The sequence below is a fragment of the Pteropus medius genome, unplaced genomic scaffold (assembly GCF_902729225.1).
Source record: "Pteropus medius unplaced genomic scaffold, Ma_sr-lr_union100, whole genome shotgun sequence".
NCBI classification, from domain to species: domain Eukaryota; kingdom Metazoa; phylum Chordata; class Mammalia; order Chiroptera; family Pteropodidae; genus Pteropus; species Pteropus medius.
This window is the reverse complement of record NW_024349519.1, coordinates 10,465,627-10,493,291: the sequence shown is the minus strand read 5'-3', so window position 1 is coordinate 10,493,291 and position 27,665 is coordinate 10,465,627. Positions and strand designations below refer to the sequence as shown.

General features: G+C 37.6%; 1 protein-coding gene and 1 pseudogene across 4 annotated transcripts; one reads left to right on the top strand and one right to left on the bottom strand.

The window, feature by feature from the left end:
* Nucleotides 1-295: 295 nt before the first annotated feature.
* SINHCAF (SIN3-HDAC complex associated factor) lies at nucleotides 296-25,879 on the bottom strand. Of its 4 annotated transcripts, none has more exons than XM_039882374.1 (6): nucleotides 25,689-25,879; nucleotides 13,178-13,325; nucleotides 11,566-11,665; nucleotides 9,867-9,993; nucleotides 5,211-5,361; nucleotides 296-2,466 (listed from the first exon to the last, which is right to left on the bottom strand). In XM_039882374.1, the coding sequence occupies exons 2-6, from the start codon at nucleotides 13,303-13,305 to the stop codon at nucleotides 2,307-2,309; spliced, it is 666 nt and encodes a 221-aa protein (XP_039738308.1). In that variant the 5' UTR covers nucleotides 13,306-13,325; nucleotides 25,689-25,879; the 3' UTR covers nucleotides 296-2,306. The 4 variants fall into 4 exon arrangements, with proteins under 4 accessions (XP_039738308.1, XP_039738307.1, XP_039738309.1 ...); XM_039882373.1 differs by lacking the exon at nucleotides 25,689-25,879 and adding an exon at nucleotides 24,634-24,977; XM_039882375.1 differs by lacking the exon at nucleotides 25,689-25,879 and adding an exon at nucleotides 23,399-23,782.
* On the top strand, nucleotides 12,388-12,506 carry LOC120618760 (uncharacterized; annotated as a pseudogene).
* Nucleotides 25,880-27,665: the final 1,786 nt, after the last annotated feature.

Here is a 27,665-nt window from a genome sequence, read left to right as displayed (position 1 = left end):
ATTAGTGTGGAGATTGCTATATTGTACATCTGAAACTAATATAATATTGTACACCGACTATACTTAAAAATAAAGAGATATTTTGTCCTTCATTGTTATCTTATTTACTAGGTTAATTATTTTGTATGTCAGTTAAAACGTCTTTTATTTTACAGTCTTTATTTCTCATAAAGAGCACTTTTTTCCTTCAAACTTGTAGTAATACTAACGGCTTAAACTGAATACCTGTGAAGGCCCAAAACGTGACTTATTCTTACCTAAGAACATCTTTCAAACAAAGCCACAAAACAGCTTCTTTTATTTTCTAATAAGACTAAATTTATTCAATAACCTAGTAAAAGTTTTGATTATAAGTATCCAACAGTATAAAAAGTACAAAACAGATTTGTAGATTTCTAAAATATTAATACAAAGTGCATGACTACATACAGTACATCCTACAGGCAAAGAGGTGGAAGGGGAAAAAGAAGACTGTGGTTGAGGACTAGTAATAAATAAATAAATACAGAAGTAGAGATGATCCATATTATAGTATATTCTACCACCAATACTGCAGCCAAAATGTACAAAAAAAAAAAAAAACCATTTCAAAATAACTCAGGAGGAAGATGATAATGGCTGGGACTCTTGTAATACACCCCAAAGGCTGTGGGAGAGCCGACCCCACTCACTGTGTAGTCTGTGCATATGGTAGCTTGTAGTCTTTTTCCAAAAGGAATATAAAATTTTAAGTTTAGATTAAAAACTATAAAACTACAGGATGCCCATAAAAAGTGGCTCACTCCTTATTGTTATTTATACTACTGATTTTTTAAAATCTTGCTTTAAAAATAAGCACTGAGTCATTTTATTATAAGGTAGGCAAATGATCCTCCCTCGTTATGAAAAGTCTGAACTGGTAATATATTTCTCCTGAACTTTTAGAAAAGAGGCAATGAGAGTACTTTGGTTTGGATTCAAGTAAGAGGCTTTTAATAGATTTTAGAATTGAAGGGCTCTGTGTTCAGGACTTATCATCTAGTATATCTCAATGTTCAGAAAGCCTGAATGAAAGAAGCCAAACCAAAACCAACCCACTCAGCATTAACACACACCTCTTTTCATAGAATGTTTCTTTAATATAGAGTGAAAATAAAATAAACCCAAAACCCTAATAGGTTAAAACAAGTCAAACAACCACTCTACACAGATAAAACCTTCACAAAGGTCAACTGAAGTAATCCAGAGCTAAAACTGAATTGTGCAGATTTTCAATGAAGTCACCAGTCAGTCATGTAACACAAACAAAAGTCAATTATGTACGTCAATTATTTACACACTCGGCAAACCCTCTAAGAAATGTGTCCCAAGAAGCATTAACCTTTGTTTTATTTTTTTGTTGTGTGTGTGTGTGTGTGTGTGTGTGTGTGTATGCGTGCGTGCGTGCACGCGCCATCCTAAAGGCTTGCACATTTTATTTTTCAGATAATTTAAGGTTTTTAAGAGTGTGTTCTCTACCATGTGGCAACGCTTTGGTACTATTCATATAAGATTGCTTATCCTAAAGACTTGACATTTCCCTCCAGAGGAGCTTTGATTCTGCTTTAGAAGTTTCATATAAATTAAAAATCTTTATCAAATATCAATATGAGGGAGGTGACACAGGATACAACATATACAACAGTCCAGTTATCTCTTTGTATATTTAGAAATTACTCCTTCAAGGTATTTGCACCAGAGAGCTTAGTCTGTCCTGCTTAATATTCAGTAGTACAGGTTTGAATCATCAGAACCTTGGCAAGACCTTAATATTTCAAAATTATTAACAACTACCTCTAGGGGCAAGTCTATGTTACTGAGTTATGACAAATTTATTATCAAGAAGGAAAAGAGTGTAGCCAGCCAGCTTTAAAAATGCCCCAACCACTGCTTCTCAATATAGAAAGACTAAAACTACATACATTTATCATACAACAAATCCCATCTCTGTCCCCTGAAATTCCCCTAATTTCATTCATTAAAAGGGGATTAAAAAAAAAAAAAAGACTTAAAGAGCACTTTACAGCAGCATTCAGCTTTCCTATGAAATACTGAGCATCTTAAATATTATGTACACGTCTTTTTTTTCTTTTAGTATGCTAGATACTGGCTTCAGAGTTTGTGAAACTTGTGGAACTGGAGGAAAAATAACCCATTCAAACTATTCTAGAAATTGTCTTTTGGCAGAATAGCAGGTATCCTCTTTAAAAAAAGGAAGGTCGTTTCATTGCCTTTTTTTTATCCTAAGATTTAAATCGTTTTTTGTTCCCCTTCTACATAAACCTCAGTCACCACTCCTGAGTGGAGATGGGCAGAGGCTCTGGCCCCTGCTCCTCCGGCTTCTCGGCAACTGCTTTCTTGTTGCTGCAGCAAGGCTTGAATAGATGGGTATCAATGAGCACTTCCCCAAAACGGCCTTTATAGATAATTCCACAACATATTTTCTGTCTAAAATAAAAAATGGAGAGAGACAAAATATATTAATAAGGCAGAAAAATAGGAATACAAAAAAGAAAAAGAAATCTAGTCATCATTATAGCAAGTACAACATGATCAAAAGGGTCTACTTCTACAATCTCATCACATTCCAAACAAAAAGGGCTTCTAGAGTAACCCCAAATGGCTAGGTAATGGGAGTTACCCAGGTCCCTTAAATCCCACACTGGCATTTTATCATACATTAAGGGGACAGAAGGCATTCTGAGAGACAGCAGTCAGCAGACTAAAAGTTGTAAAATGTTTCCTCCAAAAACCACCAACGCTTAAAGAAAAACCACCACCATTTAAAGAAAAACCACCACCATAAACAGGCTAATACAGGTGGTGGTTTTACTTTAATTAAATATTGAGTAGATAATATATATATATATATATAATATAAAAAGGCACTAAAAACTGACAACCAACAAAACATCTACAAATCATATACTCTAAGGAGAAAAAAGGATCACTTCCTATGAAGTGGCCCCTCGTAGGCATTTCTCAAATCCGACCCCAGCTCCTTCTCTACTTGATTTTAGGCTTAGCACTCCCTTTTTTCTTTATACTTCACGGTTCGACTTTACTCAAAAATGGCAATTATTTATCGATGTGGTTCCCCTCTGTTCCTGTTTTGCTAAAGGTTTTCTTTTAAATCTTCAAGGAATGTTCAAATTTATCAAACATCCTCAATGTACCTCTAAGATGATGGGCATTTTTCCCGTCCTCTAAAAAAGGTCCATGTGGCAAATTATTAGTTAATTTTCTAATGTTTAAACCAATCTTACATCCCTAGAATAATCTAATCTGGTCATGATATACTGTTTTGTTATCAAAGTTATGTTAGCCTCATAGAATGCTTGGGGCCTATGCCCTTTTTTATCCATAATCTGGAAAAGCCAGAGCAAAATTAGAGTCACTTGTTCCTGAAGTGTTTGATAGAACTTGCCTATCTGGGTCTGAGACTTTTTACTTTTTGAGGGAAGACTTTTGACCACTGAGTTAATTTCTTTATTATGAGACTATTCAGGTTTTCTATTTTTTCTTAAAGATAGTTTTTGTAAACTGTCTTTTTCTATTCATGTATCCATCTCACATGAATGTTAATATTTATTGGCATACAGTGTTTATAATATCCTACTGTCTTTTAAATTTCTGCTTTAGCTATAGCTAAATCTCTTTTCTTAACCTAAAATGCTTACCATCTCTTTCTTGATCTGCTTTGTCTCTAGTAATTTTTTTGGTCTGGTCTTTTTCAAAACCCAATCCTTAGCTTTACTGATCCTATCCACTGCATTATTAGTTTTCTACTCCATTTATTTCTATTTCTATCTTTAGAATTTCCTTGCTTTTATTTTTCCTTATTTTGGGCTTCATTAATCTTTAAATTGGATACATATCACTTCATTAGTTTTAGTCTTTTTTTCATAAGAATTATTAAAGGTGGTAACTTTTCCTCTACCTCATTAACTTCATAGCAAGTTTTGACGTGCAATATTTTTAATTTTGAGTTATAAAGTTTTTCTAATTTATATTATACTCTCTTCTTGTATCCATGGTTTCTTAATTTACAAATATACAAAAGTTTTCTATTATTTTGTTTTGCTAGGTATATTTTTAAATTTTCTGCCCTTCCCTTCTTCTCTGGAGGTTTTATACCCTTATTTTTATTGATTCTTTTAGTGTTTACATAGTTAATCGAGTTATAGTTATTCAATATATTTATCAAAACAATGCAAAAGATATTACAACACTAACTTCTACTACCTTGACATATGTTATTATTGTCATTAATTCTTTTTAGTTCCATAACTATTGTCATTTTAAGCAATCAGTGTTTAATTTACCTAAATGTTTGCTACTTTATTTAACCATCTCATCGGAATTTCGATCTGGGGTCTTTTATCCTGCTTACAGAATTTTCGTTATTGAGGAACAACTGGGCAGCCAACTCTCAATTTTTTTTCCAGTCAATAAGCCTTATGCTCTCATTCATAAAAGATATTTCTGCTAAATATATATAATTCTAGGTTCGGAGTTATTATCTCCTGGACCACTGAAAATATTAATCTGTTGTTTTCTGGCTTCCTTCTTTCATGCTAAGAACTCAGCTTTGAAAATAATGTATCTTCTCACTGCTTAAAGATCTATTTTGTCTTTCATGTTCTGTACTTTCACTATAATGTGTCTGTAGGTGAATTTTCTTCGACCATAAGATAATTGCTTATCATCTTGCTTTTAATTTGTTAGTCTTCCTGAGTCTCTGAACTAGAAAATCCTTAACCACTTTCTCTTTGAATAATTTTTCTCTTTCCTAGTATATCTTTTTTTGACTTGGGATCCCCCAGTCACTTAGTACTGACCTCTGTTTATACCTTAACTTGTCCATTTATCAATGCCATTTTTAAGAACTTAAAAATATGTATTTCTAGCCCTTTTGCTTTTCTCAGTGGGACAGCTGGTCAGAATGAGTACCTAAGTCTACTCCACTATAGGAAATTCAGGTTCCCTAATATGATTTTTATTTTAGATCATTTTTAATAGGAAAAACACACAAAATTTCAACCCTCAGATCAATTTTTGCTTAATCCATTTCTAACCATGTGTCCTAACAGCTGTTTGCCAAATGCCATTTAATTGCTAAGGAAGTAGAAAACAGTTGCCTATAATTAAGAAGGTTTGCTGGTTAGAGAATATCTTTCTATTGCTTTTACCTTTTCCAGTATGTGAGATCTAAAAAGGAAAAAACTGGCGTTCTGTTAGAGCCAGAAGCCATCTCTGTATCTGAGCCATCATCTGACTGGTTACTATAACAAGGAGATTGAGCTGGGGAGGCACTTGAGGTGGTACTATGAGCATCAGAATCTGCAATAAAGAGAAAAACATTTATAATTTCATTATATGCAATTGCAACTAAGTCTAAGCATAAAACACTGTGGATTACTAAGTAAAAAGAAGAAAAAATAATTTATTTTCTATTTACCACTTACTGATACTTGAAGACATATGTACTAACATGTTTCTAAAAGAAAAAGAGGACTTAAGCGTCCAGGAAAGTAAGAGACACACTCTTCTCTATTCCTCCTGTGTTAACAAGCACATGAAAAGCTCTGAACATTACATATAAACAAGCCTAAAGACTCTGGAAGTCGGCAAAAGCTAGAAAGCTTGAGACCCAAGAAGGACATGGTGGTGAGGTCCTTAATTTTTATGTTTTTGTTTTTGTTTTGTTTTTTTGCCTCATAAATAGCCAACCCAGAAATGCCGATAGATGCAGCACCCACCCTAGCAAACGCCAAGTGGGGAGCCTAGATTTCCAATCTCATGAGATTGTTATGAAGCCCCCCAACATCTCCACCAAGATGGAGTCAAAGGAAGCCTATTGAGGAGTTAAGACTTTCACTATGGCCCACCAGAAACAAGGGCACCCCACCACATGGGAGCTTTAACTCCCACCCTCACACCTCCCGCAACAATGAGGAGCTCCTCCCACCTCAGGTGTCAATGAAGGCTGAGTGGAGAACTTGATTTTTAAAACCACCAGGCAGTAACAAGGTGGTGCCCCTTCCCTGATCCCCTGCTGGAGAAGTGTCAAAAAAAAAAAAGTCAGTTGAAATAAGGTTTTAAACAGGATCCAGAGTCTCAAAACATAGTTTTAAAATGTCCAGGATTCAGTAAAAGATCACATCATATCCAGTACCTGGAAGATCTCGAACTGAATGAAAAGGCAAGTAGATGTTAACATCAAGAAGACAGAGATGTTAGAATTATCTGACAAAGATTTTAAAGTAGCCATGACAAAAATGCTTCAACAAATGAAACAAATGAAAACAGAGCCTCCTGAATATGAGGTCTCAACTTAAAAAAGAAGAACAAAGTGGAACTGAAATTTGAACTGAAAAAAAATACAATAAATGTAATAAAAAGCTCAGCGGATGAGCTCAACAGCAGAATAGAAAGGACAGGAAACAATCAGTGAACTGAGAACAAACAACACAGAGAAATCAAATGAAATGAGCTTTAGAGACCTGTAAAACTAAAACAAAAAACCTACATTTGTGTCTCTGCAGTCCTGGAGAGGAGAAAGAGGATGGAAGTGAAAAAGTGTTCTAAGAAATATAATGGATGAAAACTTGCCAAATTTGGCAACAGACATAAATCTATAGATTCAAGAAGCTGAGCAAACCCCCAACAGGATAAACTCAAAGAAATCAAAGTCAAGATATCATACTTAACCTTCTATAAACTAAAGACAAAGAAAAATGACGCTTTACAACAGATTCTGATTTACAAAGGAATAAAGGTAATTCATATAAGTTAAACACAATTTAGTATTTTTGCCCTCAGAATACTTCATATAAATTCACAAGCCAGAAAGTAAATCTTTTGGTTGATAGTCATTTTGCTATAAGGGATTATACTACTATTCCACAGCAAGATCAATGCCACAAATAGAGGTTGAGCCTGCCACACATCTTACCTTTAGCTAAAGACTATATCCTGCCTTCTATGACAGGTGGGTAGAGCAACTTTCCGATTAAGAGAACCAATCAAATATTTATTAAATATCTACTAGACACCAAACCCTGTGTCATACCCGCATGGAAAGAAACAGACCAGAGAATGTTTTTGAACAGAGCTCACAAGTCTTTTGTATTAACAAAAGTTTAAATAGCATAAAATTAGGTATCTAAAATAAAGCACCAGTAGTGTTTTTAATATGTTCATTCGCTTCTAATATACGAACAGCTTAAATTCATTAAAAAAAAAACAACCCACAAGTAAAATCCTCAAGAATGGCAGCAGGCTTAAAGAAATAAGTCTACTGGGATGTTCCCAAATAATTAACAGCAGCAGCAGTCTTAGAAAGTGCTTAATATTGCAGTTATTTGATTTTTTTCTACCTATAAAAATGACAATTTCATATGGTTTAATCTAATAACTGGGACACTAGGATACAACTTAACCATACACAAGCACAGTAAGAAAAACTCTCTTCTAGAATGTAGGTCTGAAAATTCTTCAAAGAACTGCAATTTTTAAAATCTAAAAATTTGGTAAGATTTGGAAAGGCACAAAGGAGTAATTAGATGGCATGGAGTAGGTGGGTATGATGAGAAAAATCGTGGAAGCAGAACACACTATGCACAAGGGAACCGACTCAGCCCAGATATTCTTTGCCTAAAATAGGACCTCCAAAGACTTGCTAAGGATTTTCAAACTTTATTCTACAGCAACCAGAAATCATTGGCAGATTTTAGGAAGAAAGATGACAAAAAGAATAGCTAACATTTATATAGGAAATTGTTTCATTTTGTTTTGTTTTACAAAAGTCTCTTTTTACTTGATTATCCCCATTTCTCTGATTAGGAAATTGTGGTTGAATAAACGTTAAGTGACACCAGGGTTACATATTTTTAAGTGTCAAGAACTGTAATTCAAATCGAGATCTTCAAACTCTAGGTCCAATGCTTTTGGAAAGAACGTATAAGAGGAATACAGAACAGGTATGTGCAGGATGCCCAGAAGCAAATAAATAGCCAGAGGCAAGGAAACAATTTAGAGGGCGATGCATTAAAATTCAAATATCTCAAAACTGTTTGGTATGTTGCACACAGGTGCTACTGATTCACAATCACCTGAGAAAACTGTTTCAGTCTGAGCCACCAAAACTCACACGGCTCAGTCTTCGGCCCCCCTCCACAACATAGCTTTATCACAAAAATCTAAAATTATACTGGATATATTCTTGTAGGAAAGGCAAGTCAATCAGGTATCACTTTTCCTATAATTAAAAAGAAGAGCTAAGAATATATATATATTATTCTAGTGGTATATAAGAAATTTACTATTTCCCAAATGTTCATTAAAGCATCCAGTGAGAATGGAGAGAAGAGTTAAAGTTAGTCTTTTTCTCCCTGTTGGAGATAGCAGATTAAGAAAAGGACATGTATAATTAAAACATACATGTTATTTGTTGTTACCTAAATATTTTACTAAAATATCTTAAAATATTTCAACTATTTAAATATATTATCAGAATAACTATGGACTGGTAACATCTACTTATTTGAGAGCACCAAGTAGCAGATCTAGAAAGACTCTGTGGAGTCCTGGGATATTGGTTATACTGTACCAGAGAGCAGGATGGTATCATAGAAAAAGCACAGGGCTTTGAAGTCAGACAAACACAAGGTCAAATTCATCTCTACCACTAACTAAGAGACTAGGGTCAAGGTTAAATCACTGCTCTGTGTTTCCAATGCTAATCTCCAAAAGAGAAATCATTGAGATAATTATCACGTAAAGTGCTTGGTAGATATGACAAAGTGTTCAAGAGATGATAGTTATCCTTCCTTCCTCACTCTACCTGATCAGTAAATTTAACTGTCTTTTTCCATTATTCTAAAACAAGCATTGATTGATAATTTGTCTAACAGGAACTTAGATTTTTTTTTAATCTTGAAAACTCTGATACAGGTCCAATAGAGGTCTACGATTGTGAAAAAGCTCTGAAAACAGAAAGTTTATTCCTAATCCATGTGGTCACAAATATCTGGCTTGACCTGACCTATAATTAGGAAGCCAAACCTGACTATATTTATTTTGCCTATGCAAACACTATGTAAATATTTATTCCACCTATGTGAATACATTTTCATTGCAGAAATACTAATGTGTTTGATTCAATAGTACTGCCTCAGAACAACCACCCTCCATGATACAAATATTACATAATAACAGTATATGAACTGCATTTCCTTTTTAAAATCTGAAATCTAAATTCCCAAATACAGAAATTCCACTACAAGTGCCCTCCCCTCAATTGCTATAAGAGTTTATGAACCGGATATTAATTTGTCATTCCTTTGACATTCCATCACCCCACACAACACACACTTCCCCCTAACCCTCAAAGTCCTGAGGCTAGCTTTACTGCGATATGTGTTATGATTACCAAAGTTAGTTTTCCTGGGCTTTGGTCTCAGATTGTCCACCAATTATTTATGAACCTTTCTGCTTCAATATCCTAATGCATAAAATACGAAGTAAACAAGCCTGAAAATTTTATCTTCCAAAAAATTAAGATGTCAGTAAAGAGGTCAGAGTGGTCTCACACAATGTGAAAAAGTGGATAGCTAGTGAAAGTACTTTTATGACACCAAAATCATACATAGTGTTTGAAGATTTCATAAAAATTATGTATTTACCAAGTCAGCATTCCCTTCCAACATTCTTTTTTTAAAAAAGCAAAAATAATAATAATTAAAAAAAAAAAAAAGGTCCATAAATAGCAATATGCCACCCCCAGGCAAAAATAAAAACAAAACAACTATTCTTAAATACTCATGTTTCAATATCGAACTTACTGTGACGTTTAAATTCCTTCTGCAGTTTGCTGATCTGGTTACTTTTTATCCTATTTCCAGATATAGTTTTCACTTTCTTTGGTTTCAATGTAGTCTTTAGACTGGGTCCTGCCCTTGCATCTACCACCTGGAAGAAAATACTGAATATTTAATACCATTTAAAAAATGACACCTCTGTATTCCTTTGGTTCAGACAAATGCCTATTTGAAGGAGCCAAATTTGAGAACTAGTTTTCTACTAGAATGTTTGGGAGCCCACACGCACTTTCATTTTAATCATCACATGGAGTTAAAGAATAAATAGTTTATCTAGTGGGTTTTTTTTTTCTTTGAAGTAGGTAATAGCAGCAGCACGCGGGACAAAAAAATTTAAACAGATTCATATATGGTGAGAATGACATACATAGGTTACGAAAAATCAAAACTAACTATCTACACTTCGGCAGGATGTTTTACAGTTTACAAAAAGCTTTCATATACTTTTGCTTTTACCTTCACCACAAAGCAGTAAGGGGGCTATTTTTGTTGCTCTAATTTTAGGGTAAAGGAAAACGAGAGAAATTATATATTTTGTCTTTTTTGCAAGCTAGTAAATGGACAAGGGTGGGTGAGGAGAGGGTGTTCAGACCTATGCTTTTAGCTCTCTTCACTACATATCCTTAATCCCGGAGGTCAGTTCCATGATGGCAATGGCATATTTTCCGAGTCTAGCATGGACGTTGGTCTAGCCCCATATGGTCTCATTTCTCATGCAGTCATTCACATTTACTACTTTGCAGATTTCTACCTCTATGTAGAAAGTTTGCCTTCACCTTTGAAACCATAATTTAGATCTTCTCCAGATAAGCTATTAAAGGAAAACTCACTTTTTTATAAGCTAACAGACCCATACAAACCTATCATAATAATGTTGGTCACCAAAGGACACTGTAAGGCTAGTATAGGAATAAAGGTAAAGAATAAATGCCTATCTGCTTAAAAACAAATATTCTGTATAAATGTCAAAAATCTGAAAGCTGGCATATAGAAGAATTAAATAAGACTTAACAGTGTTGTTCTGGTCATCGCAAATAGTTTATGAAGAATTCTAGTGACATAAAGTGAAATGGCAAACAGAACACATTTACATACCAGTTTGATCTCAACTAAATTTAAATACGAAGAATAACAATAGCTCCCATCTAATTGAGTGATTACTGTGTTATACTTTATATCTCATTCAGTTCTAACAACGGCTCTATGAGACAGCTATTATCTTTGCACTTTATATAAAAATGTAACTTGCCCAAAGTTCACAACTAGTAGGTGATAAAGGCAGGATTCAAATCCAGTTCTGATTCAAAAACGTATGTGCTCATTAGTCTCAATATGAGTTAGGATAATTGTCAAGAGCTGAAAAAAGAATCCATGTCTAATTCTAGAAATTTCTGGGTTAAACCTAAAAATATATGAAATGTATATTGTGAATCTCTGAAATGAAGATATTGGATACAGCCTCAGGGAAATGCCACATTAAGCTATTTTGCTTCCAAATATGACAAAATGTTAAGTGATTGTATCTGAGCAGCAACTATTGGTTTTTTAAATTCTTTTCATAGTTTTCCATCTTTGGGACATATTACTTGCTAAATTAGTGGGGAAACTAACACTACTTTAAATATAAAGAGGTGCAATTAAGAAAGATGAAAGATGAACTAACATGATTCCAGTTTTTTTTTGACCCTGCTGGCAATTTCTTCCATCTTTTCACAAGCAGGACACAGGCATTACAGATGTCTCCCGAACGAGTCTCATGCAACCTGATAAGAAAACAATGAAAACAATCAAACCTTTATTGGTCTCCTTTACATTAAGGAATTCAGGCAAGTACATTTCTTTTAGAAAAAATTATATACATTTATAGTTTACATATGCTAATTCTAATCATCTTAGATGATCTGGTTCCAATGTTTCTATAGTTCAGAAAGAATATAATTAACTTATAGATCCAATGAACCAATTCCATGTATCACAATTTGGTCATTTTAAAATAATGTTTTTAAAACTAAACAATAGTAAAATTTAAAACCTAGGAGATTCTAGTTGTCATAGTTTTAAACAATACTGTCCAACTAATATTTCTTAAAATGTATTGACACTTCATAAGCAACAAAATGCCACCCTTTAAAATAACATGCCATGATATTCTAGTTTCACAACAAACAAAACCAGAGAGACGTTGCAATTTTTTAAAAATGATTATATTTGTGTAAGAGGGAAAAAAGTCTATAGGACTAGTCACCAAGCTGTTTTTAAATTATCTCTCCGAAGAACTTTCAATTACTACATTTTTCCTATATTATAAATATGTACAGGAAAACACTGATATTATGTACACAACTGGAAATGAAGACATTAATAAAAAAATGTAATTTAAAAAGGCAAGGTCAGTGGAGACTCTTTCTGACAACCTTCAAAATAACTACAAAGTCCAGTATTAACAATAAATAATCAACAAATGTTTTGATAAGAAAAAAAGTGGGTCTATGGCCATGCCACCCTAAATAAGCCCTATCCCATCTAATCTCAGAAGCTAAGCAGAGTCAGGCCTGGTTAGTACTTGGATGGGAGACCAACTAGGAAGACCCGGTGCTGTAGGCGTAAAAAATAAAAAATAAGGGATTGTAAGCTGACAAGGTCCTTGTAATCTGTGAGGTCGACCGAGGGTTGCCTCGCCTAAAAAAAAGAAAAAAGAACAAAGAAAAAGAAAAAAAGTGGTGAAATTAATTTCTAACATGGGAAATGGTTCAACATTAAGTATCTTATCCAAAGATCTGTTGATAAGTTAATTTCCATTTTACTAAGCAGAGGTTTATTGTCAAAAGAAAAATGAAGAACAAAATTATAAAATGAATGCTTACATACCCTGACAGGTTTCAGAGCTGAACATTAAGTCTTGTTAGTAACTTCACCAGGTTGGGTTAAAATATATTTCTACAATTTAGAATAACAATAGAAAGGACAGAAAACTATTGGAGGATAACTATAAGAGAAAAGGGTAATTTTTAAAAAATCTCTTTATACATACTGAAGTCAACAACAAAAAGGTTTGTTTGGTTATAATTATAAGGAGTTTCACAATTAATTTGGTATTTCCTCATATTCTGAAAAAAGGTAGGCTGTCAGTATGTTTGACTGGTTTTAATACCCTAGATTAGAATACAAGTGATTTTCAATATCAGTACATTGCTCCAATCTCCCTGTTTGGAAATATTTTCATATGCTGTGATCTTTCTCACTCTAAGAATGGTACAAACATCAGGTGATCTTACCCAAAACAGCTCTGGAAGTCCTTTTCATAGCGTTTACTGTCAGTGAATCGAGAACTGGAGGACTTAGCTCTGCAAATACAGCAGCCCTCTATACTCCGGTACATCTTTGGCTTGTGAAAACCAAACATCTTTTCTTCTGGGCAATAGTCTGTAAAGCCAAGGGAATTGACACAGCTTTGTTGATGCTTATTAACAAGAAACCATTATAAGAGAGCTTCATGCTCCACCCCATCTCCAGCAACTTGGCATTACATGGTCAAGACAGCTATGAGGGCTCTGGGAGAAGACCTTCTGGATCTTCCTCCATTCTTTACACTATCATGGCAACCTTATAAAACACACAGAATATCTCAGTTATTTAACAAGGCCTCTACTATCTTCTTCCACCCTGCTGGCAAACACTCATTCTAAAAACGGGGGGGAGAGAGGCATTTAAAAAACAAACAATGCACAAAACAACAACAAAAAAATAATCAAGTATTTAAGTAGAAAATATAACAAAATCTGCCCACAATCCCATAAAATGATGGAATCCTACACAATGTAGGATATACCCTAAAATTTAAGCTAAGGCACCACCCTTTATTTTGCACCTTTGCATCAATGTGGTTCCCCTCTGGGGAAGTTTTGAGTGTTTACCATGACCACTCTTCGATACCAAGCATATAAGTAGCTCAATATGCATCACAACCCACACTACTTTTGCCCTATGGGAAATTAGAGGGGATTTCTTTTGTTATAAATGGGAAGTTCTAAGCAGACAAGTTGGCCCTGAATTGAAACTATGAAAGGAGGATGTAAAAGTCACAAATATCTAGGGTTAAAATTTAAGATTAATAATTTCATAAATTAAGACAAATTAAAAATGATCTCATGTTGCCTGACTATTGGTCTGCTCTTCAGTTGTTACAGAGGTTTCGGGAGCTCTTCTATGAAGCTCAGTGCCTGAGAGCAGTAATAGTAGGAGGCAGATTCTAAGAAATGTAGAGTGAGATAAATTATGATTCCGAGGATCAAAAAATCTCAACATCAAGCAACGAAGTAAGAAACAGTTTTAAGGCTAGATGCCCCAAAAATGTAGCTGGCAGTAAATACGTACCTTAGAAGTAATTTAAAATATCCAAACCAAGGGCCAACTTTACCAGAACATCTGGACGAGAAGAGGTGATGAAACAGCAATGAATATAGAAACTAAATCCTAATGGACAAGTTCAGAGGTTAAGGGGGTGTGTGTGCCAGAGTCCAACTAAATATTACTACAAAAGCACCATATAAAGCATCAATAAGAAAAAATTATTAATACCAATTAGGTTTGTGCCCAAAGTTTTAGGAGTTACAACCGCAGAATACCATCCTTTTTAAGTTATTTTAGAAATACATTAAAATATATGAATAAACCAAAAACTTCAGTATTTGTCTTTGGGTGATCTCTTGCCTGACCCTATTCCATTCCAATTCTGGTTAGTATACCAGAGCAAGTATTTATGAAAGTGATTCAGAGAAACAACGAAATATCCAGGCCTTGTGTGTGTGTGTGGAGGGGGGTGGGGAGAGAGAAATTGAGGGATTCTGAAATATAGGTAAGATTTATAATTTGTTTTTAAGAAAATATTTTATTAGCAATTAATTAGCTAAACACTGAAGCTTTCCTTTTAAATAGAGACTACTGTTAAAAAAGTGTTAATATTTTTGTTGGTGAGGGAGGCAGGCAAAGGAAGGAGATGGGAGGGGCAGAAGGCCACTGATGCATTTCAATAATTAAATCTAAACTAACAGTTACTTCAATTTAAGAACTGTTAAAACAAAATATTCTTAAGTTAATCTTTCAGTTAAAGGAAATGCTTAGAAATTTTACTTTTCTTGAGAGGGGAAAAAATGAAGAAAGTACGCTAAATAGAGTAGAAAAAGGTGTGGCAAAGCCTGTGAAATAAGGCAGATATTTTTCTCCAATCTAACAATAAACCCACATGATGAACAAAAAGAACATGGCCTCCTACAGAAAATGGTCATGTATTGCTGTGGAAAAAATAATATCAAATGACACAGGATTATAGAATCTTTTTTAAAAAAGTGTTAACAAAGTATAAGTCATTGCTTTAGTTTGCAGATTCCTGTTTTGAAGCAAAAATGTAATGTAACTTTCTAGTCTCCAAAACAACCTGTGGGCTCTCCAAACTCCCCTAACACCCTCCATTACCATCCAGAAGGTCAAAAGTCCACAGTTCCTCTTACAGTCGCCAGCTTCATCAATAGCTCTAGGAAACTTCAGCCTCTCTTCTCAGCAAGGACAAAGGAAGTACAGCAAGAAAGGCCAGTTCATTCCATTAACACAGAGACCAAATCCTATTACAACAGAGAGATTCCTATCTCTACTTTCACAATCCCTTTTCCTCCCCACAAATAAACATGCCATCAAAACCATACGGCATTCAGATCTTCTCCAAGATATGAACTACCTTCACTGAGGCTGCATTTAACTAAGAAGCCATAGTTTGTGCCAGTTTATCAGGCTGGAAAGCTGTTAAGAAATGCTAGGGCTGCAGCATTCTATACTGAGGAAATACTGAGGTTCTCCTTTTCATCAGCAGCTATGGGGAATCAAGTGTTCACTTTCGATGATTTTTTTGGTTACTGGGGACCTCCACAAAACTTACCCAGCAGTCCCCACAAGACATTCCATTCTTCGGTTTGAGGAATATTTTTCTTAAGACATCAGGGAAGATAAAACAGCCTGATGTCCTCTGATCATCCTTTACATAGTTCTGTATTTGTCCTTTTGTAGTTCTGTAAGTCCTTTATGTTTGTCCTGACAAAATTCTTCCACCTAAACATCTGAGTGGGATCTAAATCCTAGGGTTCGCTCTCTTCTGGGTAGTGCAGTGCAGTGAGGTGTCAGACACTTGTCCTGATGCAACACACAAGTAGCACATGCACCTTTTAATGGATGATTACTTAATAAACCTATTAAACCTTTTCTGAGCTTATTCCTGCACTTGAGAGGCACCTGGGAATCTGCAGCAAATACACAGGGGTTTCATTGTGGGCTTTGTTTACAGCAACCCCGTTTAAGCAGTGGTTGGTGTTTAACCATTTTGAGCTTTGGGGAGTCCAGAGATTAACTGAAAGTATTTTCACAAAATCTACAGATCCACTTTAAAAACCAAACACTTTAAAAACCAAAAACAAAAACCTACCTGATTTTTGGACGAAAACTAAGAACACAAAATGGTTCTGAAACTATATACTTGAGAAAGTGGTGGGTGGGTGTGGCTCAGCTTGATTTTAAACTTGGGATTTGTTATTTCAACGAACCTACTGATTCTATTGTAACACTTTTTTCCTAGTACCATATTTGTGCAATATTAAATGATTCCCCCAGAACAATCTATTTCATTTGTTCAAATGACACTCACCTATTAAACTATTTATGACTTTTGCATCTATTCTCATCACTTAGCACTATGTTTTAATAGAAGGACGCTAACACCATCTGCTTCCTAATTGATGAATAGTTACAGATGAGAGTGGACCCCATACAATACCACCCTTATGTGTGTGTTGGGGGAAATCAGAAGATAATTAAGCTTTGAGATAAAGCCAAAAATCAAGAAAGACAAAATGATTAAAAACTGTTATTTGTCTTCTACAATTAAGACAGTGGTGATGGTTGAAAAATTCTGTAAATACACTAAAAGCCACTGAATTGTATTATTTTAGAGTAAATTTTATGGCACGTAAATTATATCTCAATAAGCTTGTTTGTAAAAATAAAAATAGACTGAGTTAGAAATTGCCTTTATTCATCTTTGTAACCTCAGCATCTAGAATAGTTACACAGTATAATCCCTAGAATAGTGCCAGTCTCTTAGTCAATACTCAATAACTGTGTCGATTAAACTTTTTTTTAAAAAGTGTGTATAGCACTTCACATTTTTAAAAGAATTTTCATTGACATTATTTCTTTGGCTACTGTCAGCCAAATAGCCAGTGATTTTTAAAATACTTTAACAGTTAAAGACAAATCAGCCATACTAAAATTACTGTTCTGTCTAATTTAGTTCAATCTCCCAAAATTAAAAAGATTAAACTTAATAGCTAAGTCAGCAAAAAACCATAAAATAACTGTGATTATATGAACAAAATAGACAAAAAGTAAAATTTTAAAATACAACAATTTGAAACATTTCTTTTGATTGGTTTGTTGAGGTGTCTTCTACTTTAATGCTATAAAATTCACATATATCTAATGATTAATTTAATGAAAGGATGAGGAATGCAACCTTAGTGTTGAAATAAGGAAAGGGTGGGGTAAGCACTGAATATCAAAGATACAAAAAGGGCCAATTTTATATTAACCTAATGAGATGATGAGGCCAAAGAGCAGGGACATGTCTTATTTTATATTTAATTCAACACACATAAGGTAAAATTACTGAGTGCAACAGAATATAAATGGGAAAGAAAAGGAATCTTCACAACAATGGCCAATACTGAAGGGATGCTCTTTAAGAAAGTTTTATGACAAATAATTCTAAGCTTAAAAATGATCTCTTATAAATTTTCAAGCCTTGAAAAGAATGTAGATCTATTACATAGCACAGAGGGAACTATCCAAGATATTTTGTCCTGTTAAATAAGCAAGTTGAATAATAGTTACACAGTATAATCCCTAGCATGTTTTTTTTAAATGCGACTACAAATAAACTGGCATTTTTAAATAGATTTTTAAAAAACTAGTAACTAGTAGTTGTCTCTGAGGGGTGCAAGAATGAAGAGGGCTTACTTTCACTTTACCCCCTTCTACACTGCCATTTTTTTAAAATCGAGAGCACCATGCTCCTAAACCTTAAGTTACCATCACACACCTTAAATAAAAGAGGAAACTGAAAAAGACCAGAGAGCTTAAATAAACTTCCTTAAAGACATACAGATGGAGAGAGACACAATAGGAAATATACTCCACAGGAGAATACAGAATAGACTATTAAGATCAGAAGAGACAGAGCAGAATGGGAAGGAAACTGCAGAGAAGAGACAAGAAAAAGATTTGTAAATTGGGAAGGAAGCAGTGGTGAACAAAGACAAAAGGAACCAAGCAACCAAAGACAACTTTGAAGTGAAGGAGATGCATTTCTTTAGAGCTGAACTTTACAAATGACAGGACGATGGGAAAGGAAGAGTAAAAAACATGAAAAAAAAAACACCCATGACGAAAAGCTGTGAGCAACCTGAGTTGCTTTAATTGGTAATGCCACCCTCGACACCATTTTAGTCAACGGTATGCTATCTTTAATCACATAGAAGTACAAGATCTGCTAAACACTGACAGTGTAACTGGAGCAACACTCTTCACAAAGGGTCAAACAGGACTGTGTGTTGTGTTCTCCGGCTGCTAGGCCACTTGGTTTGCAGTATTCCCCAACAATGAGACATGTTTCATCAGCGCTTAAAGAAAGGCATGGAGCAATTAAACACTATCATTCCCCTCTCACCAGCTTCTAGATACCAGCCCACGTCCCAGCATCAAAAGTTCTGAATCTGCTTTATTTACTTTTAAGAGATAAATTTAAACTTGCCAAGAGGAAAGCTGAGAAAGGTGTGATGAACCCCGCTTCTGGCAATAGCTTCTTCAAAACATGTACCCAGTCTTTGAGAAATTATATGGTAAAGTATTTATAACTGTGGCAGCCTATGGAATCCACACTTAGCAAAAGAGCCTAGAACTCACCCTACAGGAAAGGGGTCAAACTCAGAAATAAGTCTTCAGCTGAAATAGCACAGGTTTAAAATTTTAAAAATCACAAATCCAAGCAATTCCAGTGGATGAGAAAGTTATAAAGGTTGGAGATGGTATTTATTTGTTTTTAAGAGATGATTATCAGAAAATATTGTCAGTCTGCTGAAAAAGGCACTGTAATGAGTCAAGTTGGAGTCTATTTCTGCTTTTGTCTTTACAACTGATAGGAAGTCACTTCTAATTTTATTTGCCCCTCTGTAATATTAGGGTGAAATCTCACTTCTACTTTCCAGGGATGCTGTGAAGCAAGAGTACAAAAATATCAGTCTATGTATACCATTTATTTCCATTAATGTATGAGACTTACACATTATAGAAATATAAACTCTGTCCCAAGACATGTCAAACTGAAGGCAGAATCCTGATTTCTGAAGGTTTTAAGCTAAAGTCTGTGAGAAAAGAGAAACTTAGCTTTTTCAGGGAGACTTATGCTCATGAAACTAGACCATACTCCTTCCTGTAAAGCTGTTCTCCCATTATTTGATTGACAAAAATGTTAAGAAAGGGGGTAAGGTAGCATACATCTGGTTTAAGCCAAATCTCAGAAAGTTCCATAAGCTCTCTGACCTTTCTATTTCCTCATTTATAAAATAAGGATAAACCCCAACTGTTCTGAATAACTGTAAAACACCAACACAAGGACTGGCAGTCCTAACCTTTAAATGCCCTGAATTGATTACATAACCTTGTCTTCCAAGCATGCTCTTCCTGTGTTCATCTATCTTGGTTATCGGCCATACATGCAGTCAAACAAAAAATTTAGAAGTCAACTGGGCTCTCCCTTCTCATCCTCTGCATGGCTCCCACCCTGTCCACTGTGAAGTCCTTAGAGATTCTGCTTCTTCCTTCACTTTTCTGGTTCACATCCCTTCCATTGCTGCTGGTTCACCTGTCATGATGGTGCTTAAAGTCCCGTGCAGGCCTCATAACTGACTTCCCTGGATTCTTCGAACAGGTGGTATCTTCCTCAAGTTCAAATATTAATCATCTCTTCCAAGGTAGCAACACTGGCTTCAGGATAATATCTAAACTCCTTGGCAAGAAATTCAAAGCTTTTCAGGATCTGGTTCTGCCTACCAGCTGCTCCCAACTTGGAATTCTGATATTCCAGGAGTGTCAAACCAACTTTAATAATTAGCCACACATCTCTACTTAAGGCTGTCATTTCTGTCTGAGATGGTTTTCCTCCATTTCTTTATCCTGGGATATTCTTGAAGAATTATTTTTTACAAAATTTTTCTTAGAATACCTAACACATAGGATTTCACATACTTGTTTACTGAATTAGCTCCTCTACTTAATGGTAAACTATCTCAGGGCAGTGACTCTTATATTACAACCAGGTGCTGACCGTACATAGAAGGATTTGCTAACTGCCCTTAGCAGGGTAGCCAAAATAGATCTAAACAATATATTTAAAGGCATGGAATAGGAAATGGTGTCCAGAATAAAGGTGTGTATAACAACAACAACAACAAAAAACTGATATTTTGACTGGAGTTATTTTTCTTTAACATTTAGTGTATAGACTTTTGTAGAAAAAAAATTTTTTTGAGGCTTAAAGATTTCTGGGAAATGTAAACTGAATGAATTAGCTTCATTAGAGATGATTACTAGTAAACAATTCAATGCTTTCATAACGATTGGTAGAAAAAATATTTCTTACTTCAAGCAGCACATGGTGAGGAAGGAAAGATTAGGAGACTAGTGTGGGGAGAAATTAATCTTGAAATGAGAGTTATTTATTTAAACTCAGTATACATTAACATCAACCAGGTTAAAATAACATCAAGCCACATCAAATTTATAATAGGTGGAAACAACTAAGTACAAGCTAGAAATGAGTTATTTTAGTTCAATTGCAACTCTTGTACTTGAATATGTAAGAGCAAATGTGACTGTGACTTGTGTATTTCTGGTGCAAAAAGAAAACCTCCCTCCCTTGAAAACAAACTCTTCTTTTGGACTATATGCATTTCCAGGTTATTTAGATAATACACAAAACCTTAGCTGCAGATTCAATTAGAGGAGAAATTGGAGAACCAAAGACAACAAACTATTTTCAATTTATAACCATCCAGAGTCAAAAACAAGTGTGGGAAATCCAGGATACTCTTGTGGACAAATCAGGAAGAAAATGACATTTTCTAGATCTCCGTAGGACTTTTTAATGTAAAATGGTTGAAACAGAACTGGATAGGCAACCAGGAGCTGAATTGAAGGCAGTTACTGAACGTAGGGAGGGGGCCAAAGACACTCATTCTTTCCATTAAATATTTACTGAATATTTCCTCCAGCCCTGAGTTTTGTCTTCTGTAAAATATGTACTTTCAACTAAAGTTGTGAGGATAACAACAGCCAATATTTACCAAGCACATTACTTAATCATTTACAGCTCAATGAACTATTATTGCTATTTTTCAGATGAGAAAACTAGACCACAAAGTAACTTATTTAGGATGATCAGGGCTCTGGAATTTAGGCATTTTAACCCCAGAGACTTCTGAACAACTAACCCTAGTGCCTCAACAAATAACAACACATGTTCCCTTCCTTCTCAGCCAATTATACTCCTATTCTTAAGGAAAAAAGAAAATGTCATATTTTTATAAGCAACCTACTATGTGCCTGACATGGTAATTAATGTGTTCAGAACCGCTTATAAATTTGGTTTAGATTTCAAATAAGCTTAAGCTTTCTTCAGTGAAAAATTTACATTACATAGAAAATCATTCTCAAATTGCTTTTCTGATATAAATCTGCCTGAGTTTGAGCCCCATGAGCCAGGTTTTTCCAGGACCCGATTACAACTCAAGTAGGGGAATGACCATCCAGGTTTCAGACCTATAGAATTAAGAATACTGTGCAACAGCAGCCTTGAGGTTCTAAAATAAACTACCTATTGAACTTTTCATCTCCAGCCTCCCACAAAAGTAATGCAAAAAGGGAAATCAGCAGAGACCTTGTCTGTCTTTCTCACTCTTAACTCCTTCACCTTGATAAACCAAATCTCCATTGCATGTATACGTAAAATAAAAACCATTAAGCTCTATATATTTGAAATTTCACAGAATATTGAAATTCTAGCCGGAACTTGGCTATAAAATACTAATTAAGAAAAACAAAGAATCTCAGTGTATTTGCAAAGCATTTCATATGCATTTTAAACACACGACCCAGAGAAATAACCGCCCAAAGGGAAGCCATAAAGTTATTAAATCCAAAATTTTTCATTTTCTTGACATGTTCCTTCTATTCACTTCAGAAATGTATTGTTACTAAAACTGGTTGCCTTTAGGTATTTATAATTTGGCTAACCAAAACTTAGGAGAAATGTGTTTATTTAATAACAAAACAATGAAAAACACAAAACAGACTTCAATTTGTACAGATTTTTTGATATGTGTGGGCATGGTATCTGAGGATATTATTATTTTCTGGTAATGACCACTTTTAGATTCTAACCCCTAACCATGATCTAAATGCAGGAGAAATCTGGACATGGTGCAGCTTTTTGGATGTCTAGACTGCAAGCAAACCCCAAATACCAAAGAAGCATCCATGTGTCAAACCAGTATAATTTTTTGAGCTATGCCTGGGGCCACATACCAAAAAAAAAAAAAAAAAAAGAAGGGAAAAAAAAGCTTGAAAAGAAAATCTAAGAGGGGTAACCAGAAGGTCAACCCCAATTCACAGGGACTAGGAAGCTAGCAGGAATAGCCATTACCCAGTAGTCATCCCCCGGAGGAGCTTCCGCCTCAACCCCTACATATCTCCAAGGCCCAACTCCCTACTTGCAAGCTTCTTCAAGGTCATCCAAAGATAACTTAGAGAACAATCACCAGACATTGAGCCAACAATACCTTTAGAGCAAAGAAAGGTCCCCTTCCCCAAATCACGTACAAATGTATAAATACTTTAAAAGCAATTAGGTTTTTCTCCAACTCCACCTGAAACAAATTCCCAGACTTTAATTTAGATTCAGCAACTAATAAACGTGTTAGGTTTTGCAACATAAATTAAAAGATTTTTCAAGTCTGGCGAACTCAAGTTCAAAAACAGGTCCTTTCAGTGTACTTTTACTGACAAGGTCAAATTCACATTTTTAATTATTAAAAGAAAGTTGGGGTGGGGGGCGTCTTAACCTTCCTTAGGACAACTAAGGAACTGAGAGGAAAGGATTGCTAGGGTAAAACTGTATCCCGCAGGGTCCATGTTTGGCTAAATAGTAATTCTTAGCCTAGCAATCAAAGATTAGAGGAAGAAAATAAAAACAAAGAAACCTATTAGTATCATAGTTACCAGATCAAACTCTGCACCACCCTACCACTCGAAGAAACCCCTCCGCCCCGCAACCAAAACAAACGTACCTCCCTCCCGGTTTCCCCTCCCACACGTAAACACACAAAGAAAACGGCACGCACAATTCGATCACAGTCCTCACTTCCCTTTGTAGGACAAACGGGAGCCCCAAAACTTCCCCACGGTGGTTTTTCGCCTGTCGTCGGGGCTGGGTCCCCTGAACATGCGGGGCCATGGCTCAGCTGCGGGGAGTGGAGGTGCTCGCCTAACTGGCCGGTTTCCCCGAAAGCAGCAAAATGCCTCCCTGGTCCTCCCCCGGCCTTCGGGTCACCCTAAACTGAGCTTCCCCGCCGGGCACACGGTGACCGCCGAGAAAGAAGGACCAAGGCGGCAAGTAGAAATGCTCCCCCGGTGGATCTGTGGGTAAATAAAACAACTGAGGTCGGGGAGAAAGTTCGCGTGGAGAGCTGCTGGCCGGGGCGAGGGCAGCGGGAGGTGACCGGCGTTTCTCCTCCCTCACCTGCGTCGGAACAACGGGCCCCCGCGCCCGCCTGGCCGCCCGCCCAGCCCGGCGCCTCCCGCAGGCCGCGCCTCCCGCACGCTGCGCTGCCGGGGCTTGTTCCTCCTCATGGCTTTGCCCTGACGTAATTCAAACATGGCAACAGTTCGACTTCAAAGGCGAATCCACAGACCTCCCAGACACAGGCTCCGGGGCGCGGGGAACGGGCGGGGAACTCGGGGCGACCCTCTTCTGGGCCCTCGGCCGTAGCGGCACCGGACGCCGGGCCCCCGAGATGCCACCTCCCTCGCCCGCCGCCCGCCCGCCCGCAGCGCGGAAGCCCGCTGCCTGCTCGCGCACCAGCGTGGCACCTCACACGAGTAGCGCCACCAAAGTTTCCCCGCGAGGGGCCAAGGGACAAAAGCCCCTCCCGAAACTCGCCCGAACTTCGGGGGGCCCGGCCCGCACGGCCCACCGCCCGCAGCCTCCCTGAGCGCCGGTGGGGCCCGCACGGGCACATGCAGCTCTTTGTTTTCTGTCCAGCCCGGTGCTGCCTACGTGCAGCATCAGGATGTCGGATTGTTTCCCAGGGCGAGACACTTGACGATCACCCCTGGGAGGGCTCCGGACCCCGCACCCCGAGAGTCCGGAGCCCAGCCCTCCCCTCGGCTGCTGGCCCATTTCATCAAAGTTTTGCCCTGTCCTTGATGAGAAACGCCCGGATTACCCGCCCCACACCCGCGGAGAGTTGGCGACTTTCACTCTGCTTTTTAAACTGGCAAGACGCCATCATCATCAGCAAATCACATTGTCCTGCCGGGCGGTCAGACCCAACAGCGCCCGCATCTCACTGCTGACCTGGAGCTGGACACTCCGACGAAAACCAGGTCGCAGCCCCAAGCACGTGGTCTGTCATGTTCAGCACAAAAAGCAGTGTCCTCCGGAGTTCTCTCACCCCTTCGGCGCAGACAACGCCGCTGCCTCCATCCCCAAGTCAACTGGGCTCCGACTGGCCATCTTAAGCCGCACACGGTCGCCCTAGAAAACCCTCGTCGTGGCGCCCACAGCTACGCTACAGGTGAATACACTGCGAACAAAACTTAAAGCTCCACAGACACACCCGACACCAGCGCGGCTTGGGCGCGGTCCGGGGGGGAACAGGCGTCTGGGAGCCGGGGCTGTTTCCGAGCGGCCGCGTGTTGCTCTCATTGTCGCATCCGCATCCCTCTGGAGTTGGGCAAACAACGCCACGCCGCGTGCGCTCGGCAACCCCGGCACCGACCCAAAGGCCGATTTAAAGCCCCTCGCTCCCGTGGGTTCGCAAGTAGACTGCAACTTAGTTTTCGAGCGAATGGCATATATGGTCCAACCTTCTCAAAACATGCGCAAGGGGCTGCAATAAACTAAAACACGAGGTTCAGCCACAGCGCCGGACCACTCCCGGGCGCGCGCCCACGCGATGCACCCACCCGGGGGCCCTCCACAATTGCCAGCGAGTCGTTTTCCTTTCGGGCCTTTCAGCCACCGGGCTCCGTTTCGCCCGAGAACGCTGCGGCTGAGAAAAGTCATTGTCACCTTCAACGTGGATCCCTCAACTCCGGCGACTCCTCACTCATTTCCAGGCTCCACTCGCTTCCCCCACCCAAAGACTTTCGGTTTGCTTCAAATCCCCTCCCCAATTAAAAGACACACTTAAACGTGTGCATACAAAAGAATCTGAGTTCTGAAGATCACGAAAACAGCGTTCCCCGCAATGCCATCTCCAAGACAAAACTTCGTACGTGTGTCTCTCTGTTTGTGTGTGTCTATGTGTATGGAAGGACTGGGGAGGTGAAAAAAGAAAAAAAAAGCCACTCTGAAATCAAAGCCTCGTGAGACACTTTTGCACCAGAGTAATAGTTAGAGTTACTCACCTTCCAAAGGCAGCCGTTCCACGCGCAATAACGTTCCCAAGGTGTGGCGTGCACACCAGGCCAACCCCTCCCTCCAATCGCTCCCTCCTCCTCAACTGCCTTGTCTAGAAAGATTGTCTCCTGCAGTTCTGCAGTTGCTACCGCTGGCCGGGAAGGTGTAGATTCCGCTTTCCCTCTGCGCACGCGCGGCTCCCAGTACAAAATTCTCCTGAATCGAACTCATTTGCATACGGGCGCGCGCGCGTCGAGGGCGGGGAGGACAGAAGACCCAGCGGCCGCGCGCGCTCCCGGGGCCTCTATTGTCCTTTTAAGGGGAGAAGCGCCGCGGCGCGGGAAACGCCGCGTCTAGAAGGAAACTTGGGCGGGGACTGCTTACTACGGCTGACGTCACATAAACAAACGCCTCCTGGCTGGAGGCGGTGGCAAAGGGGGAGTGGCGGGATGCGAAAGGCGGAAAGGTTAGCAACCAGGGAGAACACTAGACTGCGTAAAGTGCCTTCCACCCTGAAGTTTTTGTAGCGCACTGTTTCGCGTTGAAAAATAGTTTTGAAAGCTGTTTTTGCACAGTTTTTACAGCTGTGCCCAGTTTCTGGCCTGAGGTGACAGGGGAAGTGGTCTTCCAGGCGCCCAGACTAAATTTATGTGTCCCACATTTCCTAAATTTAATTGGGGTTTTGAAGCTTTTTTTTAATCCTCTGGGACCAGCAGAGGTTTATTTTTTGTGCCGTTTTAATGAATCGTTTAATAAAGTCCCATTTGACCCTGTATCCATTCACTAATTCCCACCTGCCCTCCTCAAACAGTAACTGAACCCATAACAATCCGATTTTTTATCTCCACTTCGGCCTTAAGATTTCAAGCCTGTCCGAATTGAAAGGTTGTTAATTTCCAAGGGACTGAAGTCACTTTCCTAAAGACTGGTTAGTGGAACACCAGTAATCAACCTATGCAAGTGCATACCTCCTCCAACTGCTTGTAAAGGAGGTTTCACTCATCCAGAAGTAACACCACTAACTGGTGGTCTTGGAAATTGAAAAAGTAGCCAGTGAAGTGTAGACTTTCCCTTATGGAATATAAAATGAACCAACAATATAAACGTTTCTTGCCTCAGAAGGAAAAAAAACTTATCAGATTGATAAATGAAAAATGAAAAACAGAATGATTGTGATACACATTTATTCCAAGAACATACCTAACCAACAGGCTGAGAACCTGATTTAATGGAGAGGGAATAGGGAGAGAGGAAGGATGTTTTCTCCAGAAACTTGATATTGGTCCTAAGCTACAAAAGTGTGGACGTCAACCATAAAACTTAATCATCTGCTGACAAGTTTCACTGCTTTCACTATAGTGTCAACAATATGGATATTAAATAGATATCTCTGAACCGCTAATTTAATTCAACAGCCAATTTTTATTATATACAAGACAAATCCACTTCTGAAGTCTTCAACTAATGCTTTTTTTCTATAGGTTTTGTAACATACTATTTCTATAACTGTATATAAAAACTCTATATTAAATACCTGGAGGAAAAAACTAACACCTCGCACTAAAATGTGAGGTACTTAAGGGCAAGAATTTTATGTTGTATTCATTTTTGTACTCCAGCGCCTAATAGTGCACAGCAAATAATAAACTCGGAATAATTGCTTGTAAAATAATAAAACTGGATGTTTTAAAATTTATTATAGATTTATCTCAAATCAAAACAACTTTAGTTTAGAATTTTTCTACATAAGCCAAAATGAATTTGGAAGTTATAGTGATCACCTCGATTGATATGATGCCTATCCTAATAAATAAAATAGAATAGGCTTAATAACTTTATGAGCTTTCATTGGTGGCAAACTAGATCCTGAGCATAAACTCCTAACTTCTTTTTGAAGAGAATTTGTAAAAGTTGTCCTGGGTTGTTCAAGTACTTATTTGGTTTATGACAGATCCTCCAAAAGATAATTTCAAATTAGTATATGC

What these genes read in the sequence shown, in the direction of transcription:
- SINHCAF (XM_039882373.1), bottom strand. Translation starts at nt 24,691, where the DNA reads ATGACAGACCACGTGCTTGGGGCTGCGACCTGGTTTTCGTCGGAGTGT. An exon ending in GAAGGAATTTAAACGTCACA is followed by an intron (nt 5,362 to 9,866) that starts GTAAGTTCGATA and finishes TCTTTATTGCAG; the next exon opens with ATTCTGATGCTCATAGTACC. An exon ending in GATCTCACATACTGGAAAAG is followed by an intron (nt 2,467 to 5,210) that starts GTAAAAGCAATA and finishes TTTTTATTTTAG; the next exon opens with ACAGAAAATATGTTGTGGAA.